Here is an 18,933-nt window from a genome sequence, read left to right on the forward strand (position 1 = left end):
GCTTCTTATCCCAAAGAAAACGTCGGGTAGACTAGACTGCACTCTAGACAGCAGAGAGGAGCGCGTCCCTCATCGCTCAGACACAACCCGAGGGTGCCTCATTCGTCAAGGAGATTACAGCCATCACACAACAAATTATAGGCTTATGAATCATGCTTAACTGTCAGGCAAGATACACACATTCTGGGACACTATTAGGCCAAAAAAAAAAAATTGTCTGTTTAGGGTAACCCGACCGACCCTATCGATTTGGCGCCGACCCAAAAACTTTTTTTTTATTTCAAAAAAAAAAAAAAAAAAAAAAAGAGGTAAAAATGCTAAAAAGAGACATTTGGCGTTTCTTTCTCTCCCTTTCTCTCTGTTTTATTTATACGTTAGTTTTGAAACATGTATTCATCAAATATAAGAAGTGAATGTTCAGCCAACATAGCATTTACACACCAAAAAAAAAAAAAAAAAAAAAAACTTTACCTACCTACCGACCCTACTTTTTTTGGTCATGTTACCCTAAACAGACAATTTTTTTTTTTTGGCCTTACGTCTATCGCTAGAGTAGATTGGTTCCTTTTGACTTCTCGGGACACGGATTAATCGTTTATGGTGTTTGTGTGTGTGTGTGTGTGTGTTGTGTGTGTGTGTGTGTGTGTGTGTGTGTGTGTGTGCGTGTGTCTGTGTGTGTGTGTGTTGTGTGTGTGTGTTGCCGGTGTGTCAACTCAACTCAACTCAACTCAAATTTTATTGGCTTCAATTTCCACATAGAAGAATTTGTCTTGCGCTTGGGATTAAGACATAGGCAGAAAGTAAGAGTATAACATATAACAAGTCGCGTAAGGCGAAAATACAATATTTAGTCAAGTAGCTGTCGAACTCACAGAATGAAACTGAACGCAACGCAACGCAGCAAGACCGTATACTCGTAGCATCGTCACTCCACCGCCCGTGGCAAAGGCAGTGCCCGTGGAATTGACAAGAAGAGCGGGATATTCGTTGCGCTGAGAAGGATAGCACGCTTTTCTGTACCTCTCTTCGTTTTAACTTTCTGAGCGTGTTTTTAATCCAGACATATCATATCTATATATTTTTGGAATCAGGAACCGACAAGGAATAAGATGAAAGTGTTTTTAAATTGATTTCGAAAAAAAAAATTTGATATTAATAATTTTTATATATTTAATTTTCAGAGCTTGTTTTTAATCCGAATATAACATATTTATATGTTTTTGGAATCAGCAAATAATGGAGAATAAGATAAACGTAAATTTGGATCGTTTTATAAATTTTTATTTTTTTTTACAATTTTCAGATTTTTAATGACCAAAGTCATTAATTAATTTTTAAGCCACCAAGCTGAAATGCAATACCGAAGTCCGGGCTTCGTCGAACATTACTTGACCAAAATTTCAACCAATTTGGTTGAAAAATGAGGGCGTGACAGTGCCGCCTCAACTTTCACGAAAAGCCGGATATGACGTCATCAAAGACATTAATCAAAAAAATGAAAAAAACGTTCGGGGATATCATACCCAGGAACTCTCATGTCAAATTTCATAAAGATCGGTCCAGTAGTTTGGTCTGAATCGCTCTACACGCACGCACACACGCACACACGCACACACGCACACACGCACACACATACACCACGACCCTCGTTTCGATTCCCCCTCGATGTTAAAATATTTAGTCAAAACTTGACTAAATATAAAAACAGCATTCATATCACATTTCATGTATCACACACAGTAATCACTAGCCTAGGCCTACAAATATCACATTTGTCCCTGTATCATACATGCAAATAAATAGTATCACATTTTCCACGTATCACACACAATATATACATTACATAACATACAGCAAATTTCCATCTCCCGCCCCCCCCCCCCTCCCACACATACATATCCTCGCACGTGTGTGTGTGTGTGTGTGTGTGTGTGTGTGTGTGTGTGTGTGTGTGTGTGTGTGTGTGTGTGTGTGTGTGTGTGTGTGTTTATACTCCTATCAGTGTGGTCTTGATGTTTGTGTCTCCCTTAAATGAATTCATTGCGGATGAATGTTATGTTAAGGAGAGAGAACGACGAGAATGATGTAGTTAAAGAGATCCTTGCGGTCCAAAAGGTCTCAAATCGCCCCATAAGGCCTAAAAAAAAAATAGGTGTGGTTACGGTAACCCGACCTACCCTATTTTTAGGGGCCGACCCTATAACTTTTTATTACATTTGTCAAAAAAACAAAAAACACACACACAAGAAAACGAGTGCAAAAAACGCAATGAAAGCGAAAGCGCCCGAGTCGCACACTTATTTCCCTGTCAAGTAGGTTTAATTTGTACACATTTAAAAAAAAAAAAAAGGTGATTGCCTGCCTTCCTACCCTATTTTTTTTGGCTATGTTACTGTAACCACACCTATTTTTTTTTTGGCCTAAGCTACATAGTTCGGTTTGAGGTTTGTAATTACGGTACGTACCACACACCCGTAATACCTTAGAATTAGTGTTTCAAATTTGAATTATTCCAATGTTAAACGCTGTATTTGGGTAACCGTTGCATCCTTGCTCCCTAAAACTGTGCGTCCTTGCTCCCTAAAACTGTGCGTCCTTGCTCCCTAAAACTGTGCGTCCTTGCTCCCTAAAACTGTGCGTCCTTGCTCCCTAAAACTGTGCATCCTTGCTCCCTAAAACTGTGCGTCCTTGCTCCCTAAAACTGTGCGTCCTTGGGTCCCGTGCGTGCGCACTATAGACGCCGAGAAAAACGTACTGGGAATGGATGGGGTACCGGGACGTAATTAACCTAAAAAGAGCGGGTTCCGGGATGCACTACATATCCGTTATTGTGCTTACCGTCAGAAAATGTTTTGCTATATCTGTACTGACAAAAATGTACGGAGGTGTTCTTATTGAACTGACCATAACGTTTTGATTATGGTCAATAATACTCCCAAAAGTCCGCATTTAGTTCAAATGAGCGCTCCAAAGATCACATCATAGTCTTTTGTTCGAGTACCGCCTGGCGGCCCGTTCATAAAAGGTGCCACTGTGGACCAAAACGAGAGTTCCAGTGCTTCTGAACATGACTGAGTATGCGGAAATGATAGCAGAAGAAGGCGGATAAAATCTACATCAATTACAGGGGCGTTAGTTCTGCATTCTGCATCTCTTGCTTGAAGGATGTAAGTGGAAAAAGACGCATGGTTTTCGTGATGTAGACATTTTCCCTTCTGATGAAAGAGCTTCTGGATTTGGATTTTGGATTTTGTGCTCGAAAACATACAGAAAAGTATCATGCTAATTCGTTGGCATTTAAAAAAAAGATCTGTTTTTATTCTTGTTTTTATTAAATTAAGTAGGTTTTGTGTTGAGGGTGAGACATCATAGTGCAGAATTCAGCGAGTTTTGTTGCAGTTTTCCCTGCCCTGTGCTCTCCTGATACAACTCGAATTTCAACCGATATTAGATTGAATAATGACACTAAAAATCTTATGCCAAAATAATTAAGGCACGTTCGTGTGTTTTTACATTTAGTCTAGTTATGACTAAATGTTTTAACATCGAGGGGGGAATCGAGACGAGGGTCGTGGTGTATGTGTGTGTGTGTGTGTGTGTGTGTGTGTGTGTGTGTGTGTGTGTGCGTGTGTGTAGAGCGATTCAGACCAAACTACTGGACCGATCTTTATGAAATTTGACATGAAAGTTCCTGGGTATGATATCCCCATACGTTTTGTTCATTTTTTTGATAAATGTCTTTGATGACGTCATATCCGGCTTTTCGTGAAAGTTGAGGCGGCACTGTCACGCCCTCATTTTTCAACCAAATTGGTTGCAATTTTGGTCAAGTATTGTTCGACGAAGCCCGGACTTCGGTATTGCATTTCAGCGTGGTGGCTTAAAAATTAATGAATGACTTTGGTCATTAAAAATCTGAAAATTGTAAAAAAAATTATTTCTTTTATAAAACGATCCAAATTTACGTTCATCTTATTCTCCATCATTTGCTGATTCCAAAAACATATAAATATGTTATATTTGGATTAAAAACAAGCTCTGAAAATTAAATATATAAAAATTATTATCAAAATTAAATTTCCGAAATCAATTTATATCTGTTACAGTCAAAACGGGAAATCAGTCATTATGGGTAATGACTAAAAGTTTTAGTCATTTCCAGAAATGACGGTTTTGATCAGTCATTACTGGAAATGCCTAAAATCTTTAGGCATTACCCGTAAATGACTAAAAATATGCTCTAGAAATATTTCTCTTTCGGTAACAAGCACCTTTGGGTTTGTTGATACCTTTTGTACAATTCCTCTGTAAACTTCTTTTCCAATTCCATACTGGCTGTGTTGATCTACAAACTCTTTCTGTGCTTCAGCGAGTGTGATCGTGAATCATAATTGTGGAAAAAATTCTACAGTTAACAAGAGTTCACATAATGTGTATTGGTAATCGACAGAAAGCCGAGTGAGCTAGTATTCACATTCCGCATTTTCTTGACTAGCAGTCAGGCAATAAGGGTAACAAATATTCACAAAGTTTAGTCATTTACGGGTAATGCCTAAAGATTTTAGGCAATTCCGGTAATGACTGATCAAATGACTGATTTCCCGTTTTGACTGTAACATATATACGGTCTTGCTGCGTTGCATTGCGTTCAGTTTCATTCTGTGAGTTCGACAGCTACTTGAGAAAATGTTGTATTTTCGCCTTACGCGACTTGTTTTTAATTATCTTTAAAACAACAAGACAAAAAACGAAAACGAACGAAAGTCGTATCAGTCAACCCTCTTTCTTCCATTGTCAATGGCATAACCGACCAAGCTTTGATTACGTCGGCAAGTCCCAGTGCGACAAACTGCGCTTTCATGGTAGGGAAAGATAACTTACAGCGCTTTTCAAGTCATGACGTCAGAGGAGCAACTTTTGACGAGCGCGTGCACGCAGAAATAAAGTCTAGCATAGTCATTAAAATCGGAGTGGCCCCTATAGAACACTTTGTTCAACACTAATGTTTGCCGATATTTTTTGTTTTGTTTGTTTGTCATGTTTTTCTTTGTTGCAAGTTATCCTTCCCCTTCACGGTAGTCGAGTCCGTCTGAAAAAAAGACACTGCTGATATTGTTGTTCAATGTTGATTAAATGTGAACGAAGAAAGAAGAAATACACATAAACTATCATCAGCCAAAATGCTTGATGCAAGCACCAAACTAGCAAAACGATAAAACCATACAACGGTTCCGTCTGACTGAGAGTCTACTATTCACCCGCAAAATTAATCGAAAAAGAACACCCCGGACCGTGGCCAAGAAGCACTGGGGAGGGGAGGAAGAGGGGGTGACAGAAAGTGCGAAACGAATGTAAACAAATCTAGGTAGTTGGAGTGCAGAAAAAGCCTCGCATACAAAAAAAGATATCTTTTGAAAGACAGGAGCTTGTTTTCATTCACTTTGCTCACGTCCGCCATGTTGTAAGCCAGCGCCGCCTGGGGATGGCAGGGAGATAACTCCGAGTGCTCCCTGCTGTTGCATGCGCTGGTGCAGAGTTCGCGTTACTTTTACATATCTGCACCTCGTGAACTAGATGGTGCCTCGAGGATGGTCCGACTGTCGGAAAGAAATTGATGTACTCTACTCTTCTTTTGTATACGTTTCCAAAGTTGGTTCACCCAACAAACAAACATAAAAGAAGAAGAAGAAGAAAACGGTAGGCTGGGCAGAGTGGCGCACTCCGATATCAGTACATACTAGGGCTGGGTTCCTGCACCCCAGACGCTCCGCTTGGCCAGCCCTTTGTACCCCTGCCTCATTTTGAAAGCCCCTCCCTCTCATACACTAGTTCCAGCCCCTGAACCCCTGCCTCATTTTGAAAGCCCCTCCCTCTCATACACTAGGCCCAACCCCTTGTACCCCTGCCTTATTTTGAAAGCCCCTCCCTCTCATACACTAGTTCCAGCCCCTTGTACCCCTGCCTCATTTTGAAAGCCCCTCCCTCTCATACACTAGGCCCAACCCTGTACTCTTGCCTCATTATGAAAGCCCCTCCCTCTCATACACTAGGTCCAGCCCCTGTACCCCTGCCTCATTTTGAAAGCCCCTCCCTCTCATACACTAGGTCCAACCCCTTGTACCCCTGCCTCACTTTGAAAGCCCCTCCCTCTCATACACTAGGCCCAACCCTGTACCCCTGCCTCATTTTGAAAGCCCCTCCCTCTCATACACTAGGCCCAACCCTGTACCCCTGCCTCATTTTGAAAGCCCCTCCCTCTCATACACTAGTTCCAGCCCCTTGTACCCCTGCCTCATTTTGAAAGCCCCTCCCTCTCATACACTAGGTCCAGCCCCTGTACCCCTGCCTCATTTTGAAAGCCCCTCCCTCTCATACACTAGGCCCAACCCTGTACCCCTGCCTCATTTTGAAAGCCCCTCCCTCTCATACACTAGGCCCAACCCTGTACCCCTGCCTCATTTTGAAAGCCCCTCCCTCTCATACACTAGGTCCAGCCCCTGTACTCTTGCCTCATTATGAAAGCCCCTCCCTCTCATACACTAGGTCCAACCCCTGTACCCCTGCCTCATTTTGAAAGCCCCTCCCTCTCATACACTAGTTCCAGCCCTTGTACCCCTGCCTTATTTTGAAAGCCCCTCCCTCTCATACACTAGTTCCAGCCCCTTGTACCCCTGCCTTATTTTGAAAGCCCCTCCCTCTCATACACTAGGCCCAACCCTGCATACAGAGAGACATAGAGATATACACTCATACAAACACGCGCGAAGGCACCCAATTCCCCCCCCCCCCCTCCAACACCCCGTGCTTGACTTTCAACGCATTTTGTAAGCCAAATTTTGTTCTTCGTTCAGCTTGCCCTGAAAAAAGAAACACTGATGAAAAAAAACTGGCCTTCTGGATGGCACGCCTGTCCCCTTCATCCCCCAGTCAGTGGCAAAATAGAGTGAAAACGCAGCTAGTGTACTCTAGGTAAGGGTCATTCTTATTTGTTATCTTCCAGAATCTCAACAGCGCGAGGGAGAGTCGGATAAGGGGTTGCTTCGGTTCTGTACCTTGAAAAAATGAACTCAAGTTTTAGATTGGAAATGAATCAGAAAATCATGGAAGACAACCTTACTCAGAAAAAAACAGACATATATCTACAAACCTGCCAGTTAAAGGGAGGATATGCAAACGTGTCACAAAGTACAAGCAGATTCGACAAAACAAAAACTGTGCTGTTCGTAGTGCAAACTGCTGGGTTTTATATTATCTCAGTTTGTTTTATTAATCTAGACGGATGCGGACATTTTGATCCAAGAATTGGTTGATGAAAAAAATCCCCAGGGCGCCTCCCTTTCTTCTGTTCTTTATTTCCCTTTTTCTTCTCTTCTTTTCTGCGGACCGTCTCAAATATATTACAAATACTTTTATCCTTGCGATAACTGTGACTAAAGCATTACTTTTACTCTTGTTTTCTGTTACAGAATCAGATCTCATTGATACCGCCATTTCGCCCAGTCGTGGACGGCCTTTTTCTGCCGGAACTGCCGGAAATGCTGGCAGCGAAGGGCGAGGTCACAGGAAGTCACTTCCTGACCGGCGCAACAAAAGATGAGGGTCTTATAGCAGGTAAATGAATGGCCCGTCCTCTCCCGTGTAAAACAATTCGGCTTAGCAGCTAAGGTCTGGCCAGGGTTTAAAATGAGAGGAGAATATTTCTCCACTTTGTCACAAACCCTAAATGAACGGCGTGGGTGTTCTCGGAGGCGATTACACGTGAAAACCCACTCTTGCAAAAACCCGAGTGTACGTGGGAGTCTCGGCCCATGAACGCAGCAGAAGAGGAAGACGACGAAGACTAAGTTGTTGTTGTTGGTGGTGGTGGTAGTGGTGGTGTTGTAGTTGTTTTAAACTTCTAATACTTTCTGCCCAGCACAAGGACTTTTTGGTGAGCGCTTCAAAATGGAAGGAACCCAGAAGTTAATGGCCATGATGAACTGCTTCCGGGGTGACCTGCCTCAGGTTCACGGCATTGTGGGTAAGGACAGGAACACGTGCTATACTTGAACACTCTTTCTGTTGAATGTGTGTGTGTGTGTGTGTGTGTGTGTGTGTGTGTGTGTGTGTGTGTGTGTGTGTGTGTCTGTGTGTGTGTGTGGGGGGGTGCATGCATGCGTGTGTGTGTGTGTGTGTGTGTGTGTGTGTGTGTGTGTGTGTGTGTGTGTGTGTGTGTGTCGTGTCGTGTCGTGTCGTGTGTGTGTGTGTGTGTGTGTGTGTGTGTGTGTGTGTGTGTTCGTTGTATTTTTTTAACGTTTTTGTTAATACTTTTTTTTATTTGGTTTGTTAAGTTGTTGGTTATTGTTTGTTTATTTCTTTGGTTTCAGGCGTTCGATATGACTGTTTAACACTTGTTTTTAAACTGATTTGTTTAAAGTTGCTTTTCATGCTCGTGGTTTTTTTGTTGTTGTTACAGAGTCCATCCTTGAAGCTTACGCAAAGTGGCCCTACAATATGAACGATGACGAAATTAAGGACCATTTTTCTGAGGTAAGCAAGCAAATGAGAAACGCTAAATGAAAGTGAAGGCCGGTAAGGCAGACGCAAGAGACAAGAGAGGTCAGAACGAGAGAATACGGAATACGAACAAGGGCCCTTTCCAAGGGCAAACCCAGTTTACAAATTACTTTATAAAACAGACACATTGGTAAATACAATAATCAAACGAAAATATATTTAGGCATTAAAAGTCAGGCATCAAGATGGGAGTTTTATGGTGTTCCAAAAGAAAATACCTTATTGGAAGAACAAAACAAATAGTGTCGTTCTGTGTGAATATTGTTTTCAAATAGTAGGTCTCCGAAACACTCGACCGATTCAAAATCATCACACACTAGTTGCTGAGATGCTGCCCTTGCGTTAAAATCGCCAATATTACAGTAACAGTCTCCGTACTGTTCGAACAGATGCTATGCATTACGTCCCTAATCACACAATCTGAATCGTTCACTCGGTACCACGGCGACCCAATCGGTTGACGATAAACTGACATAAACAATGTATCTCTTTCCCCGCTCACAAGAAGACGAGACAATTTGATAACACAATGTCCGCATCTGTCGTAAGTAAAAATAAGTTTCATTTAGATATTTCTTTACCAACAAAATGACCCCTCCTGGGCTGCGGCCGTGCTGCGAAAGTTTAACTGACGGGCACGAAAACTTCAAATAATCAGGAAAAACGTCAAAAGAAATGTCAAATGAAATGTCAGCAAATGTTTCGACCAGTGTAAAGATATCAAATGTTTAAACGTACCTTATTCAGTCCGAATCGTTCAGATGGCGAGAGACCCCATGCATATTCCATGACAGGAAGGAGATTCCTCGGGGAGGTAACTGTTCGCGTCCCCGTGAATTCCCATGCACTGGGTACATTTCCATATATGGCATGTCACTCTCACCCAACTCAGCACTGTCAGCGTCAACACGTGTGTGGGGTGTCAACCTGTGCCCCACCTTGGCTATCAGTCCGTGCATCCCGTGAAGTCAAGGGTGGCCAGGATTGCTCTCTGGTGTGCTGTGCACGTGATCAGTGTCCCTATCTGGGTCACTACACGCCTCTACACGCTGCGTGTCAACGCGGTTTTTGTTGTTATGACGGTGTAACACGAGAAAATTACTCCCACGAGATTTTTACTCCGGAGTAAACATTTCGTACGAAAAAGTTACTCCCTTTACGAAAAAAGCACTCCCCCATTGCACGAGAAAATTACTCCCCAAGACAGGTGAGTTCCGAGTAAAAATTTCGTACACAAATTTTACTCCCCTGACTAACAAATAACGAATAAATTACTTCACCCCAACACGAGCAATTTAACTTCCCATGCCAGGTGTACGAAATTTTTACTCCCTTATCCCCTGTTAGTCTTGGTGGTGGAAGGGGTGGAAGGAGGGTAGCGCGACATTCGTGTGCGCGAGATCACTTATTGGCATTATCCCTTTGCCCGCATTCATTTTTGTGTGCGAGATTTTTACTGGAAGTAAAAAAAATGGGGAGTAAAAATTTCGTGGGGGGAGTCATTTTTTCGTGCCTTGGGGAGTTTTTTTCTCGTACGAAAAGTGTACTCGGAGTAAGAATTTCGTACGAAATATTTACTCCGGAGTAAATTTTTCGTGGAGTAAAAATTTCGTGTTACACCGGCCGTGTTGTGACTGAGGACCGCCTCTGTTGTTTCCTCGATCTGGCGTTGCGTCGTCCAACCCGCGAATGAAGGTGTTGTTGTTGTTGCTGCTGTTGTTGGAATTCAGGTTACTCTAGGAACTCTGCTGATCCTATCCCTCTGTTGGTTCCAGCGAATGATTGCTCTTATTCGTTATCACCTTCTGAATTCAAAAACATGTACATATGTTGAGTTTGAATTGACAACTAGTTCAACTGGCAAGAAAACCCATTTTATGCAGATTAGGTTTTGTTTGGCTTGTGTTACCAAGACAATGTGCCAACGCTGTCTTGGCCACAGGGTTTCGGCCAACCTATAGTTTACTAGACTTGGGGAAAAAAAGTGCAGTGTGTTCATTTCCATTCTGTAAGGCCCACATATTGACTGAATGTATTGATTTCACTTTACTACTGAGATGCGTTTCTTTTGTTTAGAACATCGGTCTAATCCTGTGTAATCCTGGTCCTCAAGCTCCAAAATGACGAGCGTCTTATTCTGAAATCTTTTTAGTTTACCTCATTGTACGCCTACCCCTTTCTCTTGTTCAGATTATCGGCGACTATTTCATCCTGGCGCCTACCCACAAGATGGCGAGTGTCATGGCGGCTCTCAACCTGACTGTGTTTGTCTACAACTATGAATACATGTCTGAGCTCTCCAGTTGGGGAGGTTAGTCAACTTCCGTCATCTTTTTCGTTCTCCTGTGTCTGCAGCTCAGTGTGTACCTGTCTGTCTGTCTGTGTGTGTTCGGTGTGTATCTGTCTGTCTGTCTGTGTGTGGTCAGTGTGTAGGCCTTTCCTGTCTGTCTGTGTGTGTGTTCAGTGTGTTTCTCTGCTTGTGAGTGTGTGTATGTGTGTGTCTGTCAATGTTTTTTTGGTCTGTCTGTTTGTCTCTGTCTGTCTCTTTCTCCCTCTCTCTCTATATCTCTCGCTCTATCTCACTCCTCTTTCTATCTCCTTTTCTCTCTCTCCTCTCTCTCTCTTCCTCTTTCTCTTTCCTTCCCCCTCCCTCTCTCTCTCTCCATTATCATCATTGTCGTCGTCTTCCTTGTCCTACACCTAGTCCTCACCACCACCACCACCGTCATTACGAACATCATCATCTTCATCATCATCATCATCATCATCGTCATCGTCATCACCACCACCACCACCATCATCATCGTCATCATCATCGTCGTCATCACCACCACCACCACCACCACAACCACCACCATCACCATGCATTCTCCCTAGCTTCATCTGTAGTATTATCACTGTTTGCCATTAACAAGTAAATGATCTTCATGATTCAGCAGGCGTGATCCACGGCGCAGAGCTCTTCTACCTCGCGGGCTTCCCCATCAAGGGCAACAACAACAACTACCGCTACGACGACTCCGACAAACATATGGCGCGCCTCCTCTTGCAGCTCTGGGCAAACTTTGCCAAAAATGGGTGAGGGGAAAAACCAATGAAATGTTTCAGTCACTCGGAACTGTCTGTTGATCGACACGTTACGTCTACGTACGTTGCTTTGTCCTCTTGTGGTCGTCGTTTGTGTGTAACACGTTGGCGTTTTTCTATGTATCTGTATTTTCTTTTTTTTCTCCAACATGTTTGTATACATGTATGTGTGTGTACACGGAGAACTTCCACGCGTCTCTTTCTCTGGCTGACCAGGTGGTTGTTTTTCCCTCTCTCTCTCTCTCTCTCTCTCTCTCTCTCTCTCTCTCTCTCTCTCTCTCTCTCTCTCTCTCTCTCTCTCTCTCTCTCTCTCTCTCTCTGTCGGTCTGACTGTCTCTCTCACTCTTTCTCTGCTTGTCTGTCTCTTTCTCTCCCTGTCTGTCCCTCTCTCTTCTCTCTGTGTGTCTCTCTTTGTCTGTATCTCTCTCTTTGTCTCTGCCTGTTTCTCTGTCTGTCTTTATGTGTGTCTCTCTCTGTCTGTCTGTCTGTCTGTCTGTCTGTCTGTCTGTCTCTCTCTCTCTCTCTCTCTCTCTCTCTCTCTCTCTCTCTCTCTCTCTCTCATCAATTACTCACAATTGGCCTGTCGTCTTTTCTTCTTCATCTCTCTCCCCACCCCTCCCTTCTTTTAATCATGATACTCACTCAAACACACCCCACAAATCTCACCTCAAACATTACAATATACCCCACCCTATTCCACATCTCTGTTCCAGTCTGCCCTCGCTCGTCCCCGTGCAGAACTTCCACATGCCTCGCTTCACGCTCAGCCACAGAAGCTACACGCGCTTCTTCTCCTCGGGAAGGACCCCGACCCTGAACGTGCAGCACGACCTCAAGCCCGACAAGCTAGCCTTCTGGAACATGCAGGTGCCGAGGATGTACCAGAGGCAGCTGGACGAGATGAAAAGGTACCCTCCTGCCGGCACCGTCATCTCCAGACACACCACCTTCACTGGGCGGGGCGGGGAGAATGAGGGGGGAGACAGGTAACGTTTGTGTTTGTGTTGTTGTTGTTGTTGTTGTTGTTGTTGTTGTTGTTGTTGTTGTTGTTGTTGTTGTTGTTGTTGTTGACAGCCCAGAGCCCAGAATAAAAATGATGATAAAAAGATTGCACCATTTTCTCATTGCAGAGAAATCACCCCTCACGACAGCACAGAGCTCAACACACAGTTAGACGGAAGTGACGTGGGAGCCGGTAGTGGTAAAGCACCACCTGACGAGTACCTGACAAGACATGGGTCAAACAGTTGGATTCTCATTGCGGCCTGCATTGGTCTGTCTCTGCTGACCGTTCTGCTGTCCGTCTGCTACTGTCAGGTCCGGCGGCAGGTCAATAATCTCATCAGGCAGAGTTCTGTCTCCAGCGGGCAGCCTATACTTTGATCGACAGTGATGAAACAGAATGGACAGTTGCGGACGTGCTTGAAAACACCACTGGTTGATCGAAAGTGAAGAAACAAAATGTACGGCTTTGCAGTGGCAAACCTATCTTGGAGATCAACCAAGTGGAGAAACAAAGTGAAGAGTTTTGGTGCTGCTTGAGTGCGCCAGTGGTTTGATCGAAAGTGAAGAAAACAAAATGTATGGCTTTGGGTGTGTTTGAACGCACCTGCAGTGACCAGAGATCAACCACGTGGAGAAACAATGTGAAGAGTTTATGGGCTGCATGAGTGCACCAGTGGTTTTGATGGAAAGGGAAGAAACAAAGTGTAGAGTTTGGAGTGTGTTTCGGTGAATGCACTATGTACAGTGACCCCTCTTTCCTGGGATTGTCAGACTGCAAAATTAATGATGAGCTCAGCTAATGCTTTAAAGGTCAATAATCTCAATGTCTCTAGTAGTCAGCCTACGTTTTCATCGAAAGTGAAGAAACAGAGCGTGGAATTTTGAGGGCTTGTTTGAATGCACCAGTGGCCAGCATATTATGGGATTGTAAGAATGCAAAATGCCAGCTGAGCTCAACCAATTCCTTGGTTTTTAATGAAGGAAGATAATATTTAGCTTGGTTGTATTTAACAACACCAGTGACCATCCTATGCTGTGGAAAAACAAGATACTGAGCTCAGAATATGCTTGAATCGTGGGTGAAGAAACATAATGTAGTGTTTGGATGTGTTTGACTTCATAGATGACCAGCCCTTGCACATGTGATGCGAGTGTAAGGACCTACAAAGAACTATACTGTGATTGTAAGGCAGGAACACTTGAGATCAGATATCTTTGACTCAAGTGGCAATTAAGCCTGTGCTTCGAGGTGTTGAATGCACTAGTGTGAAAGGATAGATCTCAGGTATGTTCGTCATAGTAAAGAGACATCTTACGCCGCTGTTCCGTGTCAGTGTGAAGATCGCGATGTTCGACCTTGAGGTCGCTGTCGACGGTTTTCTATTGTCTGTTGGCTTGATGATCAAGAACACCAGGCCATGCTGTGAAAAAAGGAGATGCTGAACTCAGATTATGCTTTAATCTGATTTGATTTGATGAACGTTAGTATATAGTCTATCTGACTTTGCATGTTTGATGATCCAGAACCACCCACCCAGACCTGCTTGTCAAAATACATGGACATCTTAAATTTTTTGGATGAGTCGAAGCTTCAGACCTCCAACCTACGGGTCACACCTGACAGGCAACCTCGGGCGATAGTCGGCTACGCGTAGAGCTAGCTTGTTATTCATTACATGTTGTTTCTCAGTGGAAACATTATTATAACTGATATTGACTGATGCTGATATAGCTGTATAGGTCAAGAGGTCATATAAAAACTAGGCAGCCATAAAGGGATAAAAGCTGACTATTTACCCCCAAGAAAGATTCGACAAAACGTATACTTCACTGTGAAGAAGTGAACAAGTGAGTGGTTGCGTCGAGGTTATATAAAGTGAGTTATATGACTCACATAGTGAGAAAAGACTGTATCCATGCACATCTTGACATTGGGTGTTAAACCTCGTTGACTCATATGCTGTGAAAACTCCCAAAGCTGAAGTGCAGCAGCCTATACTCCGAAGAATCCTGTGAGATAGTATTTTCCTTCAAACGAGAATATCTTCTTTCTTCTGTGTATATAACTGTTTCAAGAGCCAAAGTCGTCTCTCTTGTTGTAGAAGAGACGCAATGCATTGTTATTGTGGCGTTCGTTCTGAAGAAAAATGAACGGATTATAAAGATAATTTTGAATACATTTTCCTGCAGCCTGTTAAATTTAGATATTACCTCGTGAGAAATTATGAATGTTCTGTCCGTTGTACACAAAATCAGTTTATCCATTTACATGTATAATGTCTATCTTTTTCTTGTCATATCTAGTCGATCTGACAGCATTTGAAGCAAGCATTTATTAACGTTTGTGACGTATACAATTAGAGTAATGAAGAAGATATAACCACTATTTCTTATGATCGTCACCTCCAAAAGAAACAAACAGAGGAACCAAAAACAAAAAGAGGAGGGAAGGTGACAGAAAAAAAACTTCCTCGAACAGATGTTTGTTGCATTGGAAATGGAAATGCTTCTGTAACATTTAAAGCCATATGATACCAAAAAAACAAAAACAATATTTGACACATTGTTACAATTTACCTCATACATGCCGCGCACTTGCGCTCTGATGTGGTTATATGTTGGATGTTGTGGATAAGATAGATGTGAATGTAGAATAATTATGTCATGTCATGATGTTTAATGGATCTTGTTATCATCATAATCACGGGAACAAGAATAGTCTTACGTCACTTTGTACCCTGCCCATTGTTACTTCCCCCTTTTACTTCGACATAATTATGAGAACTTCTATTTTCTCAACTGCTGTATTCGTATGTAAGACATCTTGTTATTTTTTCATGCATCGAAATTCCTCATACATTTTGACTCGGAACACTAGCCTCATCGACGAATACTCATGTGTCTTCTATTCGCTAATGTGGTCTTGGTGTGCATTTAAGTTCATCGTTTACGGACTGGATTCTCTTGTCAAAATTGAATACTTACAGACTTTCAGATCAACTTCAGTCAGTGTTCACTGCTTGAAGGTACCTTCTTTGTTGCGTAAGCCATGCTGAACACCAACTCAGAGTCTGCCTCCATGCTTTTACCTTGGATAGGAGCATCTTGTTACTTGGACAGGTGCCAAAAAACAGCAGCCTGAGCGCTCCCTTTGCAGAGTGGGATTTTGTTGTTGAATTAATTTCGGTTTTACACCTACATGTCAAACTGCCGAATTAATTCAGAACAAAAACACTCTGCACAGAATGTAGCCTCACTTGTGATTTTTGGTACGTCTTCAAGTGAAAGGAGGCTTTTACTATAAATTAGGCAAAGCCTGAACAGACTCGAGGCGGTGAACGTGATCGTGTGCGCGGGAAAGATGTAAGCTTTAACGTGACACTGCACTGTAAAGGCACAGTCCTTCTGTGAGCACAGTGAACACAGTTGTGCCGCTCACAAATCTGCCCAGTTTTTTTCATGGGAATAAAACCACCCCTCTACTTGGATATATACTAACATCCTAGCCTCAGTCTTGCTGTGGAGAGCTGGAATTAAGCAATTAGTTCATGAAACTTTCATACTCTTCAAATACATCAGCCTGGCTGTTGACCTTCGGTATGTGTCCAAGCGGCGGAGGACGGCCTTATACCGTGTACAACATTTAAACAAAACACTGGCCACATCGTCTGAGATGCCGAACCAAATTTATACGGGAAAGACTGGTAATTCACAGGAGCTTAATTGTATCAAAACGCCGGTCGATCGAAGTATCCCGCTATACTTCCGGCTTAAGTCTTACTAATTACTATTGGTCTAACAGAGAGGCTAAAAGAGTAGAATACTTCGATCGACCGGTGTAACAAACTGAATTCAGATTAGTTCCGACTTCAGATTTCTGATTTGATATATACCCGAGACTGAAATGTTGTTACCTGGTCAAATTAAAGAAGTACATTTATTAAGGGAGAAAAGCTGTGACAGTTTCTTGCAAGTGAAGGAAATTGGTGGTGACATTTAATATATTTTATTTATTTATTCATTAAAGCCATATGTACTCGATGACTATACACGCTAATTGCTTTACCAACAGCTGGAGACATGCTAAATTAAGTTCCCTGCAAGATATTGTGGTCTTGGACCCCTTAAATGTTGAGATATTTGAATTTTTATTTTGATCTAGATCGTCCTATTTATAGATTTGCCAACAGAGGGAACGTTGACGCAAGGGAAATAACTCCGCGTCTTTGTTGACATCCTCACTTTTTCAGAGGCTAGAACAAGCTGTAATGCATGTATATGGTCCGCGCATGGCGACATATCGTCATTACATAACAATAACAATAACAATAACAATAACAGCACTTTATTGTCCATTAAAATATTACATAAAAATGGAAATTTTTCTTCGGCACACCCTGTCTGCCTGTAAACGATTATAACAACAATTGTATAGGACGACACACATAAAACATAAAACATAAAAGGGATACAATCAAATATGATATTGCACTATGTAAATTTACCCTCTCATATCACAGGAGTTGGGTTTCACAGCCGAGTAATCACATTACAAATATTTCCCACACACCTTCACATGTACACATTGTTTGTTTTTTCCCAGCCGACCAGCCTCTACGTGATGCGAGAAGAATTTAAAATGGTGACTGCAGAAGGCAGGAATGACTTTTTAAACTGGTTTTTGCGTGCCAAAGGGACCTTATAACGTTTACCTGAAGGGAGAATTTCGAAACAGGGGTTGAGAGGATGGATCGGATCACGGACAATTTTGAGAGCTTTCCGCTTAATGGCAGCTTCGTAGAGACTGGTCAGCTGTCGTTGGGGTTGCCCAACAAGCTTGCTAGCCGTCGCAACAATGCGGTGGAGTTTAGCTTTGTTTTTAACATTTGTGGTACCATACCATGTCACAATGTTAAAAGTCAGTATGCTTTCAATCAAACTGCGATACACAAGTTCCATAACACTTTGATTGACATTAAAATATTTAAGCTTCCTGAGAAGAAAAAGTCGCTGCTGAGCTTTCTTATAAACAGCATGAACATGATCACTAAAAGTCAGCTTATTGTCAATTGAAACCCCAAGATATTTGAAGGTTTCCACAAGTTCAACTTCCTTGTCGCTTATTCTCACTTTTTGGGGACCACAATTATCACTCTTTCCTCCAAAAATCATTTCTTTTGTTTTGCCTACATTCAACTGCAAGAAACTGGACTTGAACCATTCATTCAGAAGATCAACTTGGGTAAAATACTTTGACAAAGTTTCGTCGTCCTTCAGACGCCCAACGAGGGCTTATGGTGCGTTTGACATCGATTATGGGCAAACTACACTTTGTAAACACGGGAGCGCGTACATATGCCTTTAAGGAGATTTCTATAGCGCATTTAACTAAAAGCACTATGCACTATTTCACCCCAAAATTCGATTTCTTCGAAAACCTAGGACACCAAGTGCACGAACAAAACCCGGCGAAGACCCTATTCCAACAAGGAACTGTAAGGGCGGTAACAAAGACAAAACCCATTCGTGTGAACGTTTATGTATCTCACATTAACGTCGCTAGTTTTCTGACATGATCACACTCACGATTTAAGCACTCACAAAATCCCGGGAAGAGTTGTATGATAGCCTATATTGTTTTGCGATTTCGAGGAACTATCGGTCACTGCACTCGTCAGTGATTTCAGCACACGCCAAATACATGCTTTCCCGCAGTGGGGCACTGCGGTTATGAAATTAAAGGCCCCTCCTGTTTTTGGAACCGCAGGAGCTTTCTAGTTTGCTGTTAGGTAGATTTTTGGTTCCTCTTTCCTGTCATGCTCTCTTTTTCTTCATGAATTCTTTTCTTTTTTCTGCCTTCTTGCTCATTCACCTGTATTTTTTCCAAAAATCTCTTCTCTTGCCGCTTGTCTCGCGATTCATGTATAGTTTAATCTGTTAGTGTTCTGATGTAAGTCCAGCAGTAGATAGGTTAAGCCTATTTTAACATACTGGAAACTGGTAATCTTCCAGTAGGTATTAATTTAGTTTTACTAAAGCCTGCTGGGACACAAGTAATGGGTTAGTGCATTTGTAAACAGGAATCGCTTGACAAGTGGCCCCCTTCATCCCCCCCTTCCTCGTCCTGATATGGCTCTGCGTAGTCGGCTGGACGTTAAGCAACAAATAAACAAACAAACAAACAAATACATGCTTGGCTGTACAACGCTATTGGGTCAAGATTACACATGTATGACAATCCGGTTGATAAGAGTGTGATTTTACATTCACCATACTGTTGTAAAA

At 42.5% G+C, this 18,933-nt stretch overlaps 1 protein-coding gene across 1 annotated transcript in view; it reads left to right on the top strand.

The window, feature by feature from the left end:
- Window positions 1-16,956, top strand: part of LOC138966201 (cholinesterase-like) — a 156,795-nt gene extending 139,839 nt beyond the window's left edge. Inside the window, exons 7-13 of the mRNA XM_070338334.1 lie at window positions 7,467-7,611; window positions 7,916-8,020; window positions 8,456-8,529; window positions 10,747-10,867; window positions 11,496-11,634; window positions 12,357-12,629; window positions 12,774-16,956. Of these exons, the coding sequence (XP_070194435.1) occupies window positions 7,467-7,611; window positions 7,916-8,020; window positions 8,456-8,529; window positions 10,747-10,867; window positions 11,496-11,634; window positions 12,357-12,629; window positions 12,774-13,026 (1,110 nt within the window). The 3' untranslated portion in view covers window positions 13,027-16,956. The remainder of the gene's footprint in view (window positions 1-7,466; window positions 7,612-7,915; window positions 8,021-8,455; window positions 8,530-10,746; window positions 10,868-11,495; window positions 11,635-12,356; window positions 12,630-12,773) is intronic.
- The last annotated feature ends 1,977 nt before the right edge of the window (window positions 16,957-18,933 follow it).

Source organism: Littorina saxatilis, linkage group LG5, assembly GCF_037325665.1.
Source record: "Littorina saxatilis isolate snail1 linkage group LG5, US_GU_Lsax_2.0, whole genome shotgun sequence".
NCBI lineage: Eukaryota > Metazoa > Mollusca > Gastropoda > Littorinimorpha > Littorinidae > Littorina > Littorina saxatilis.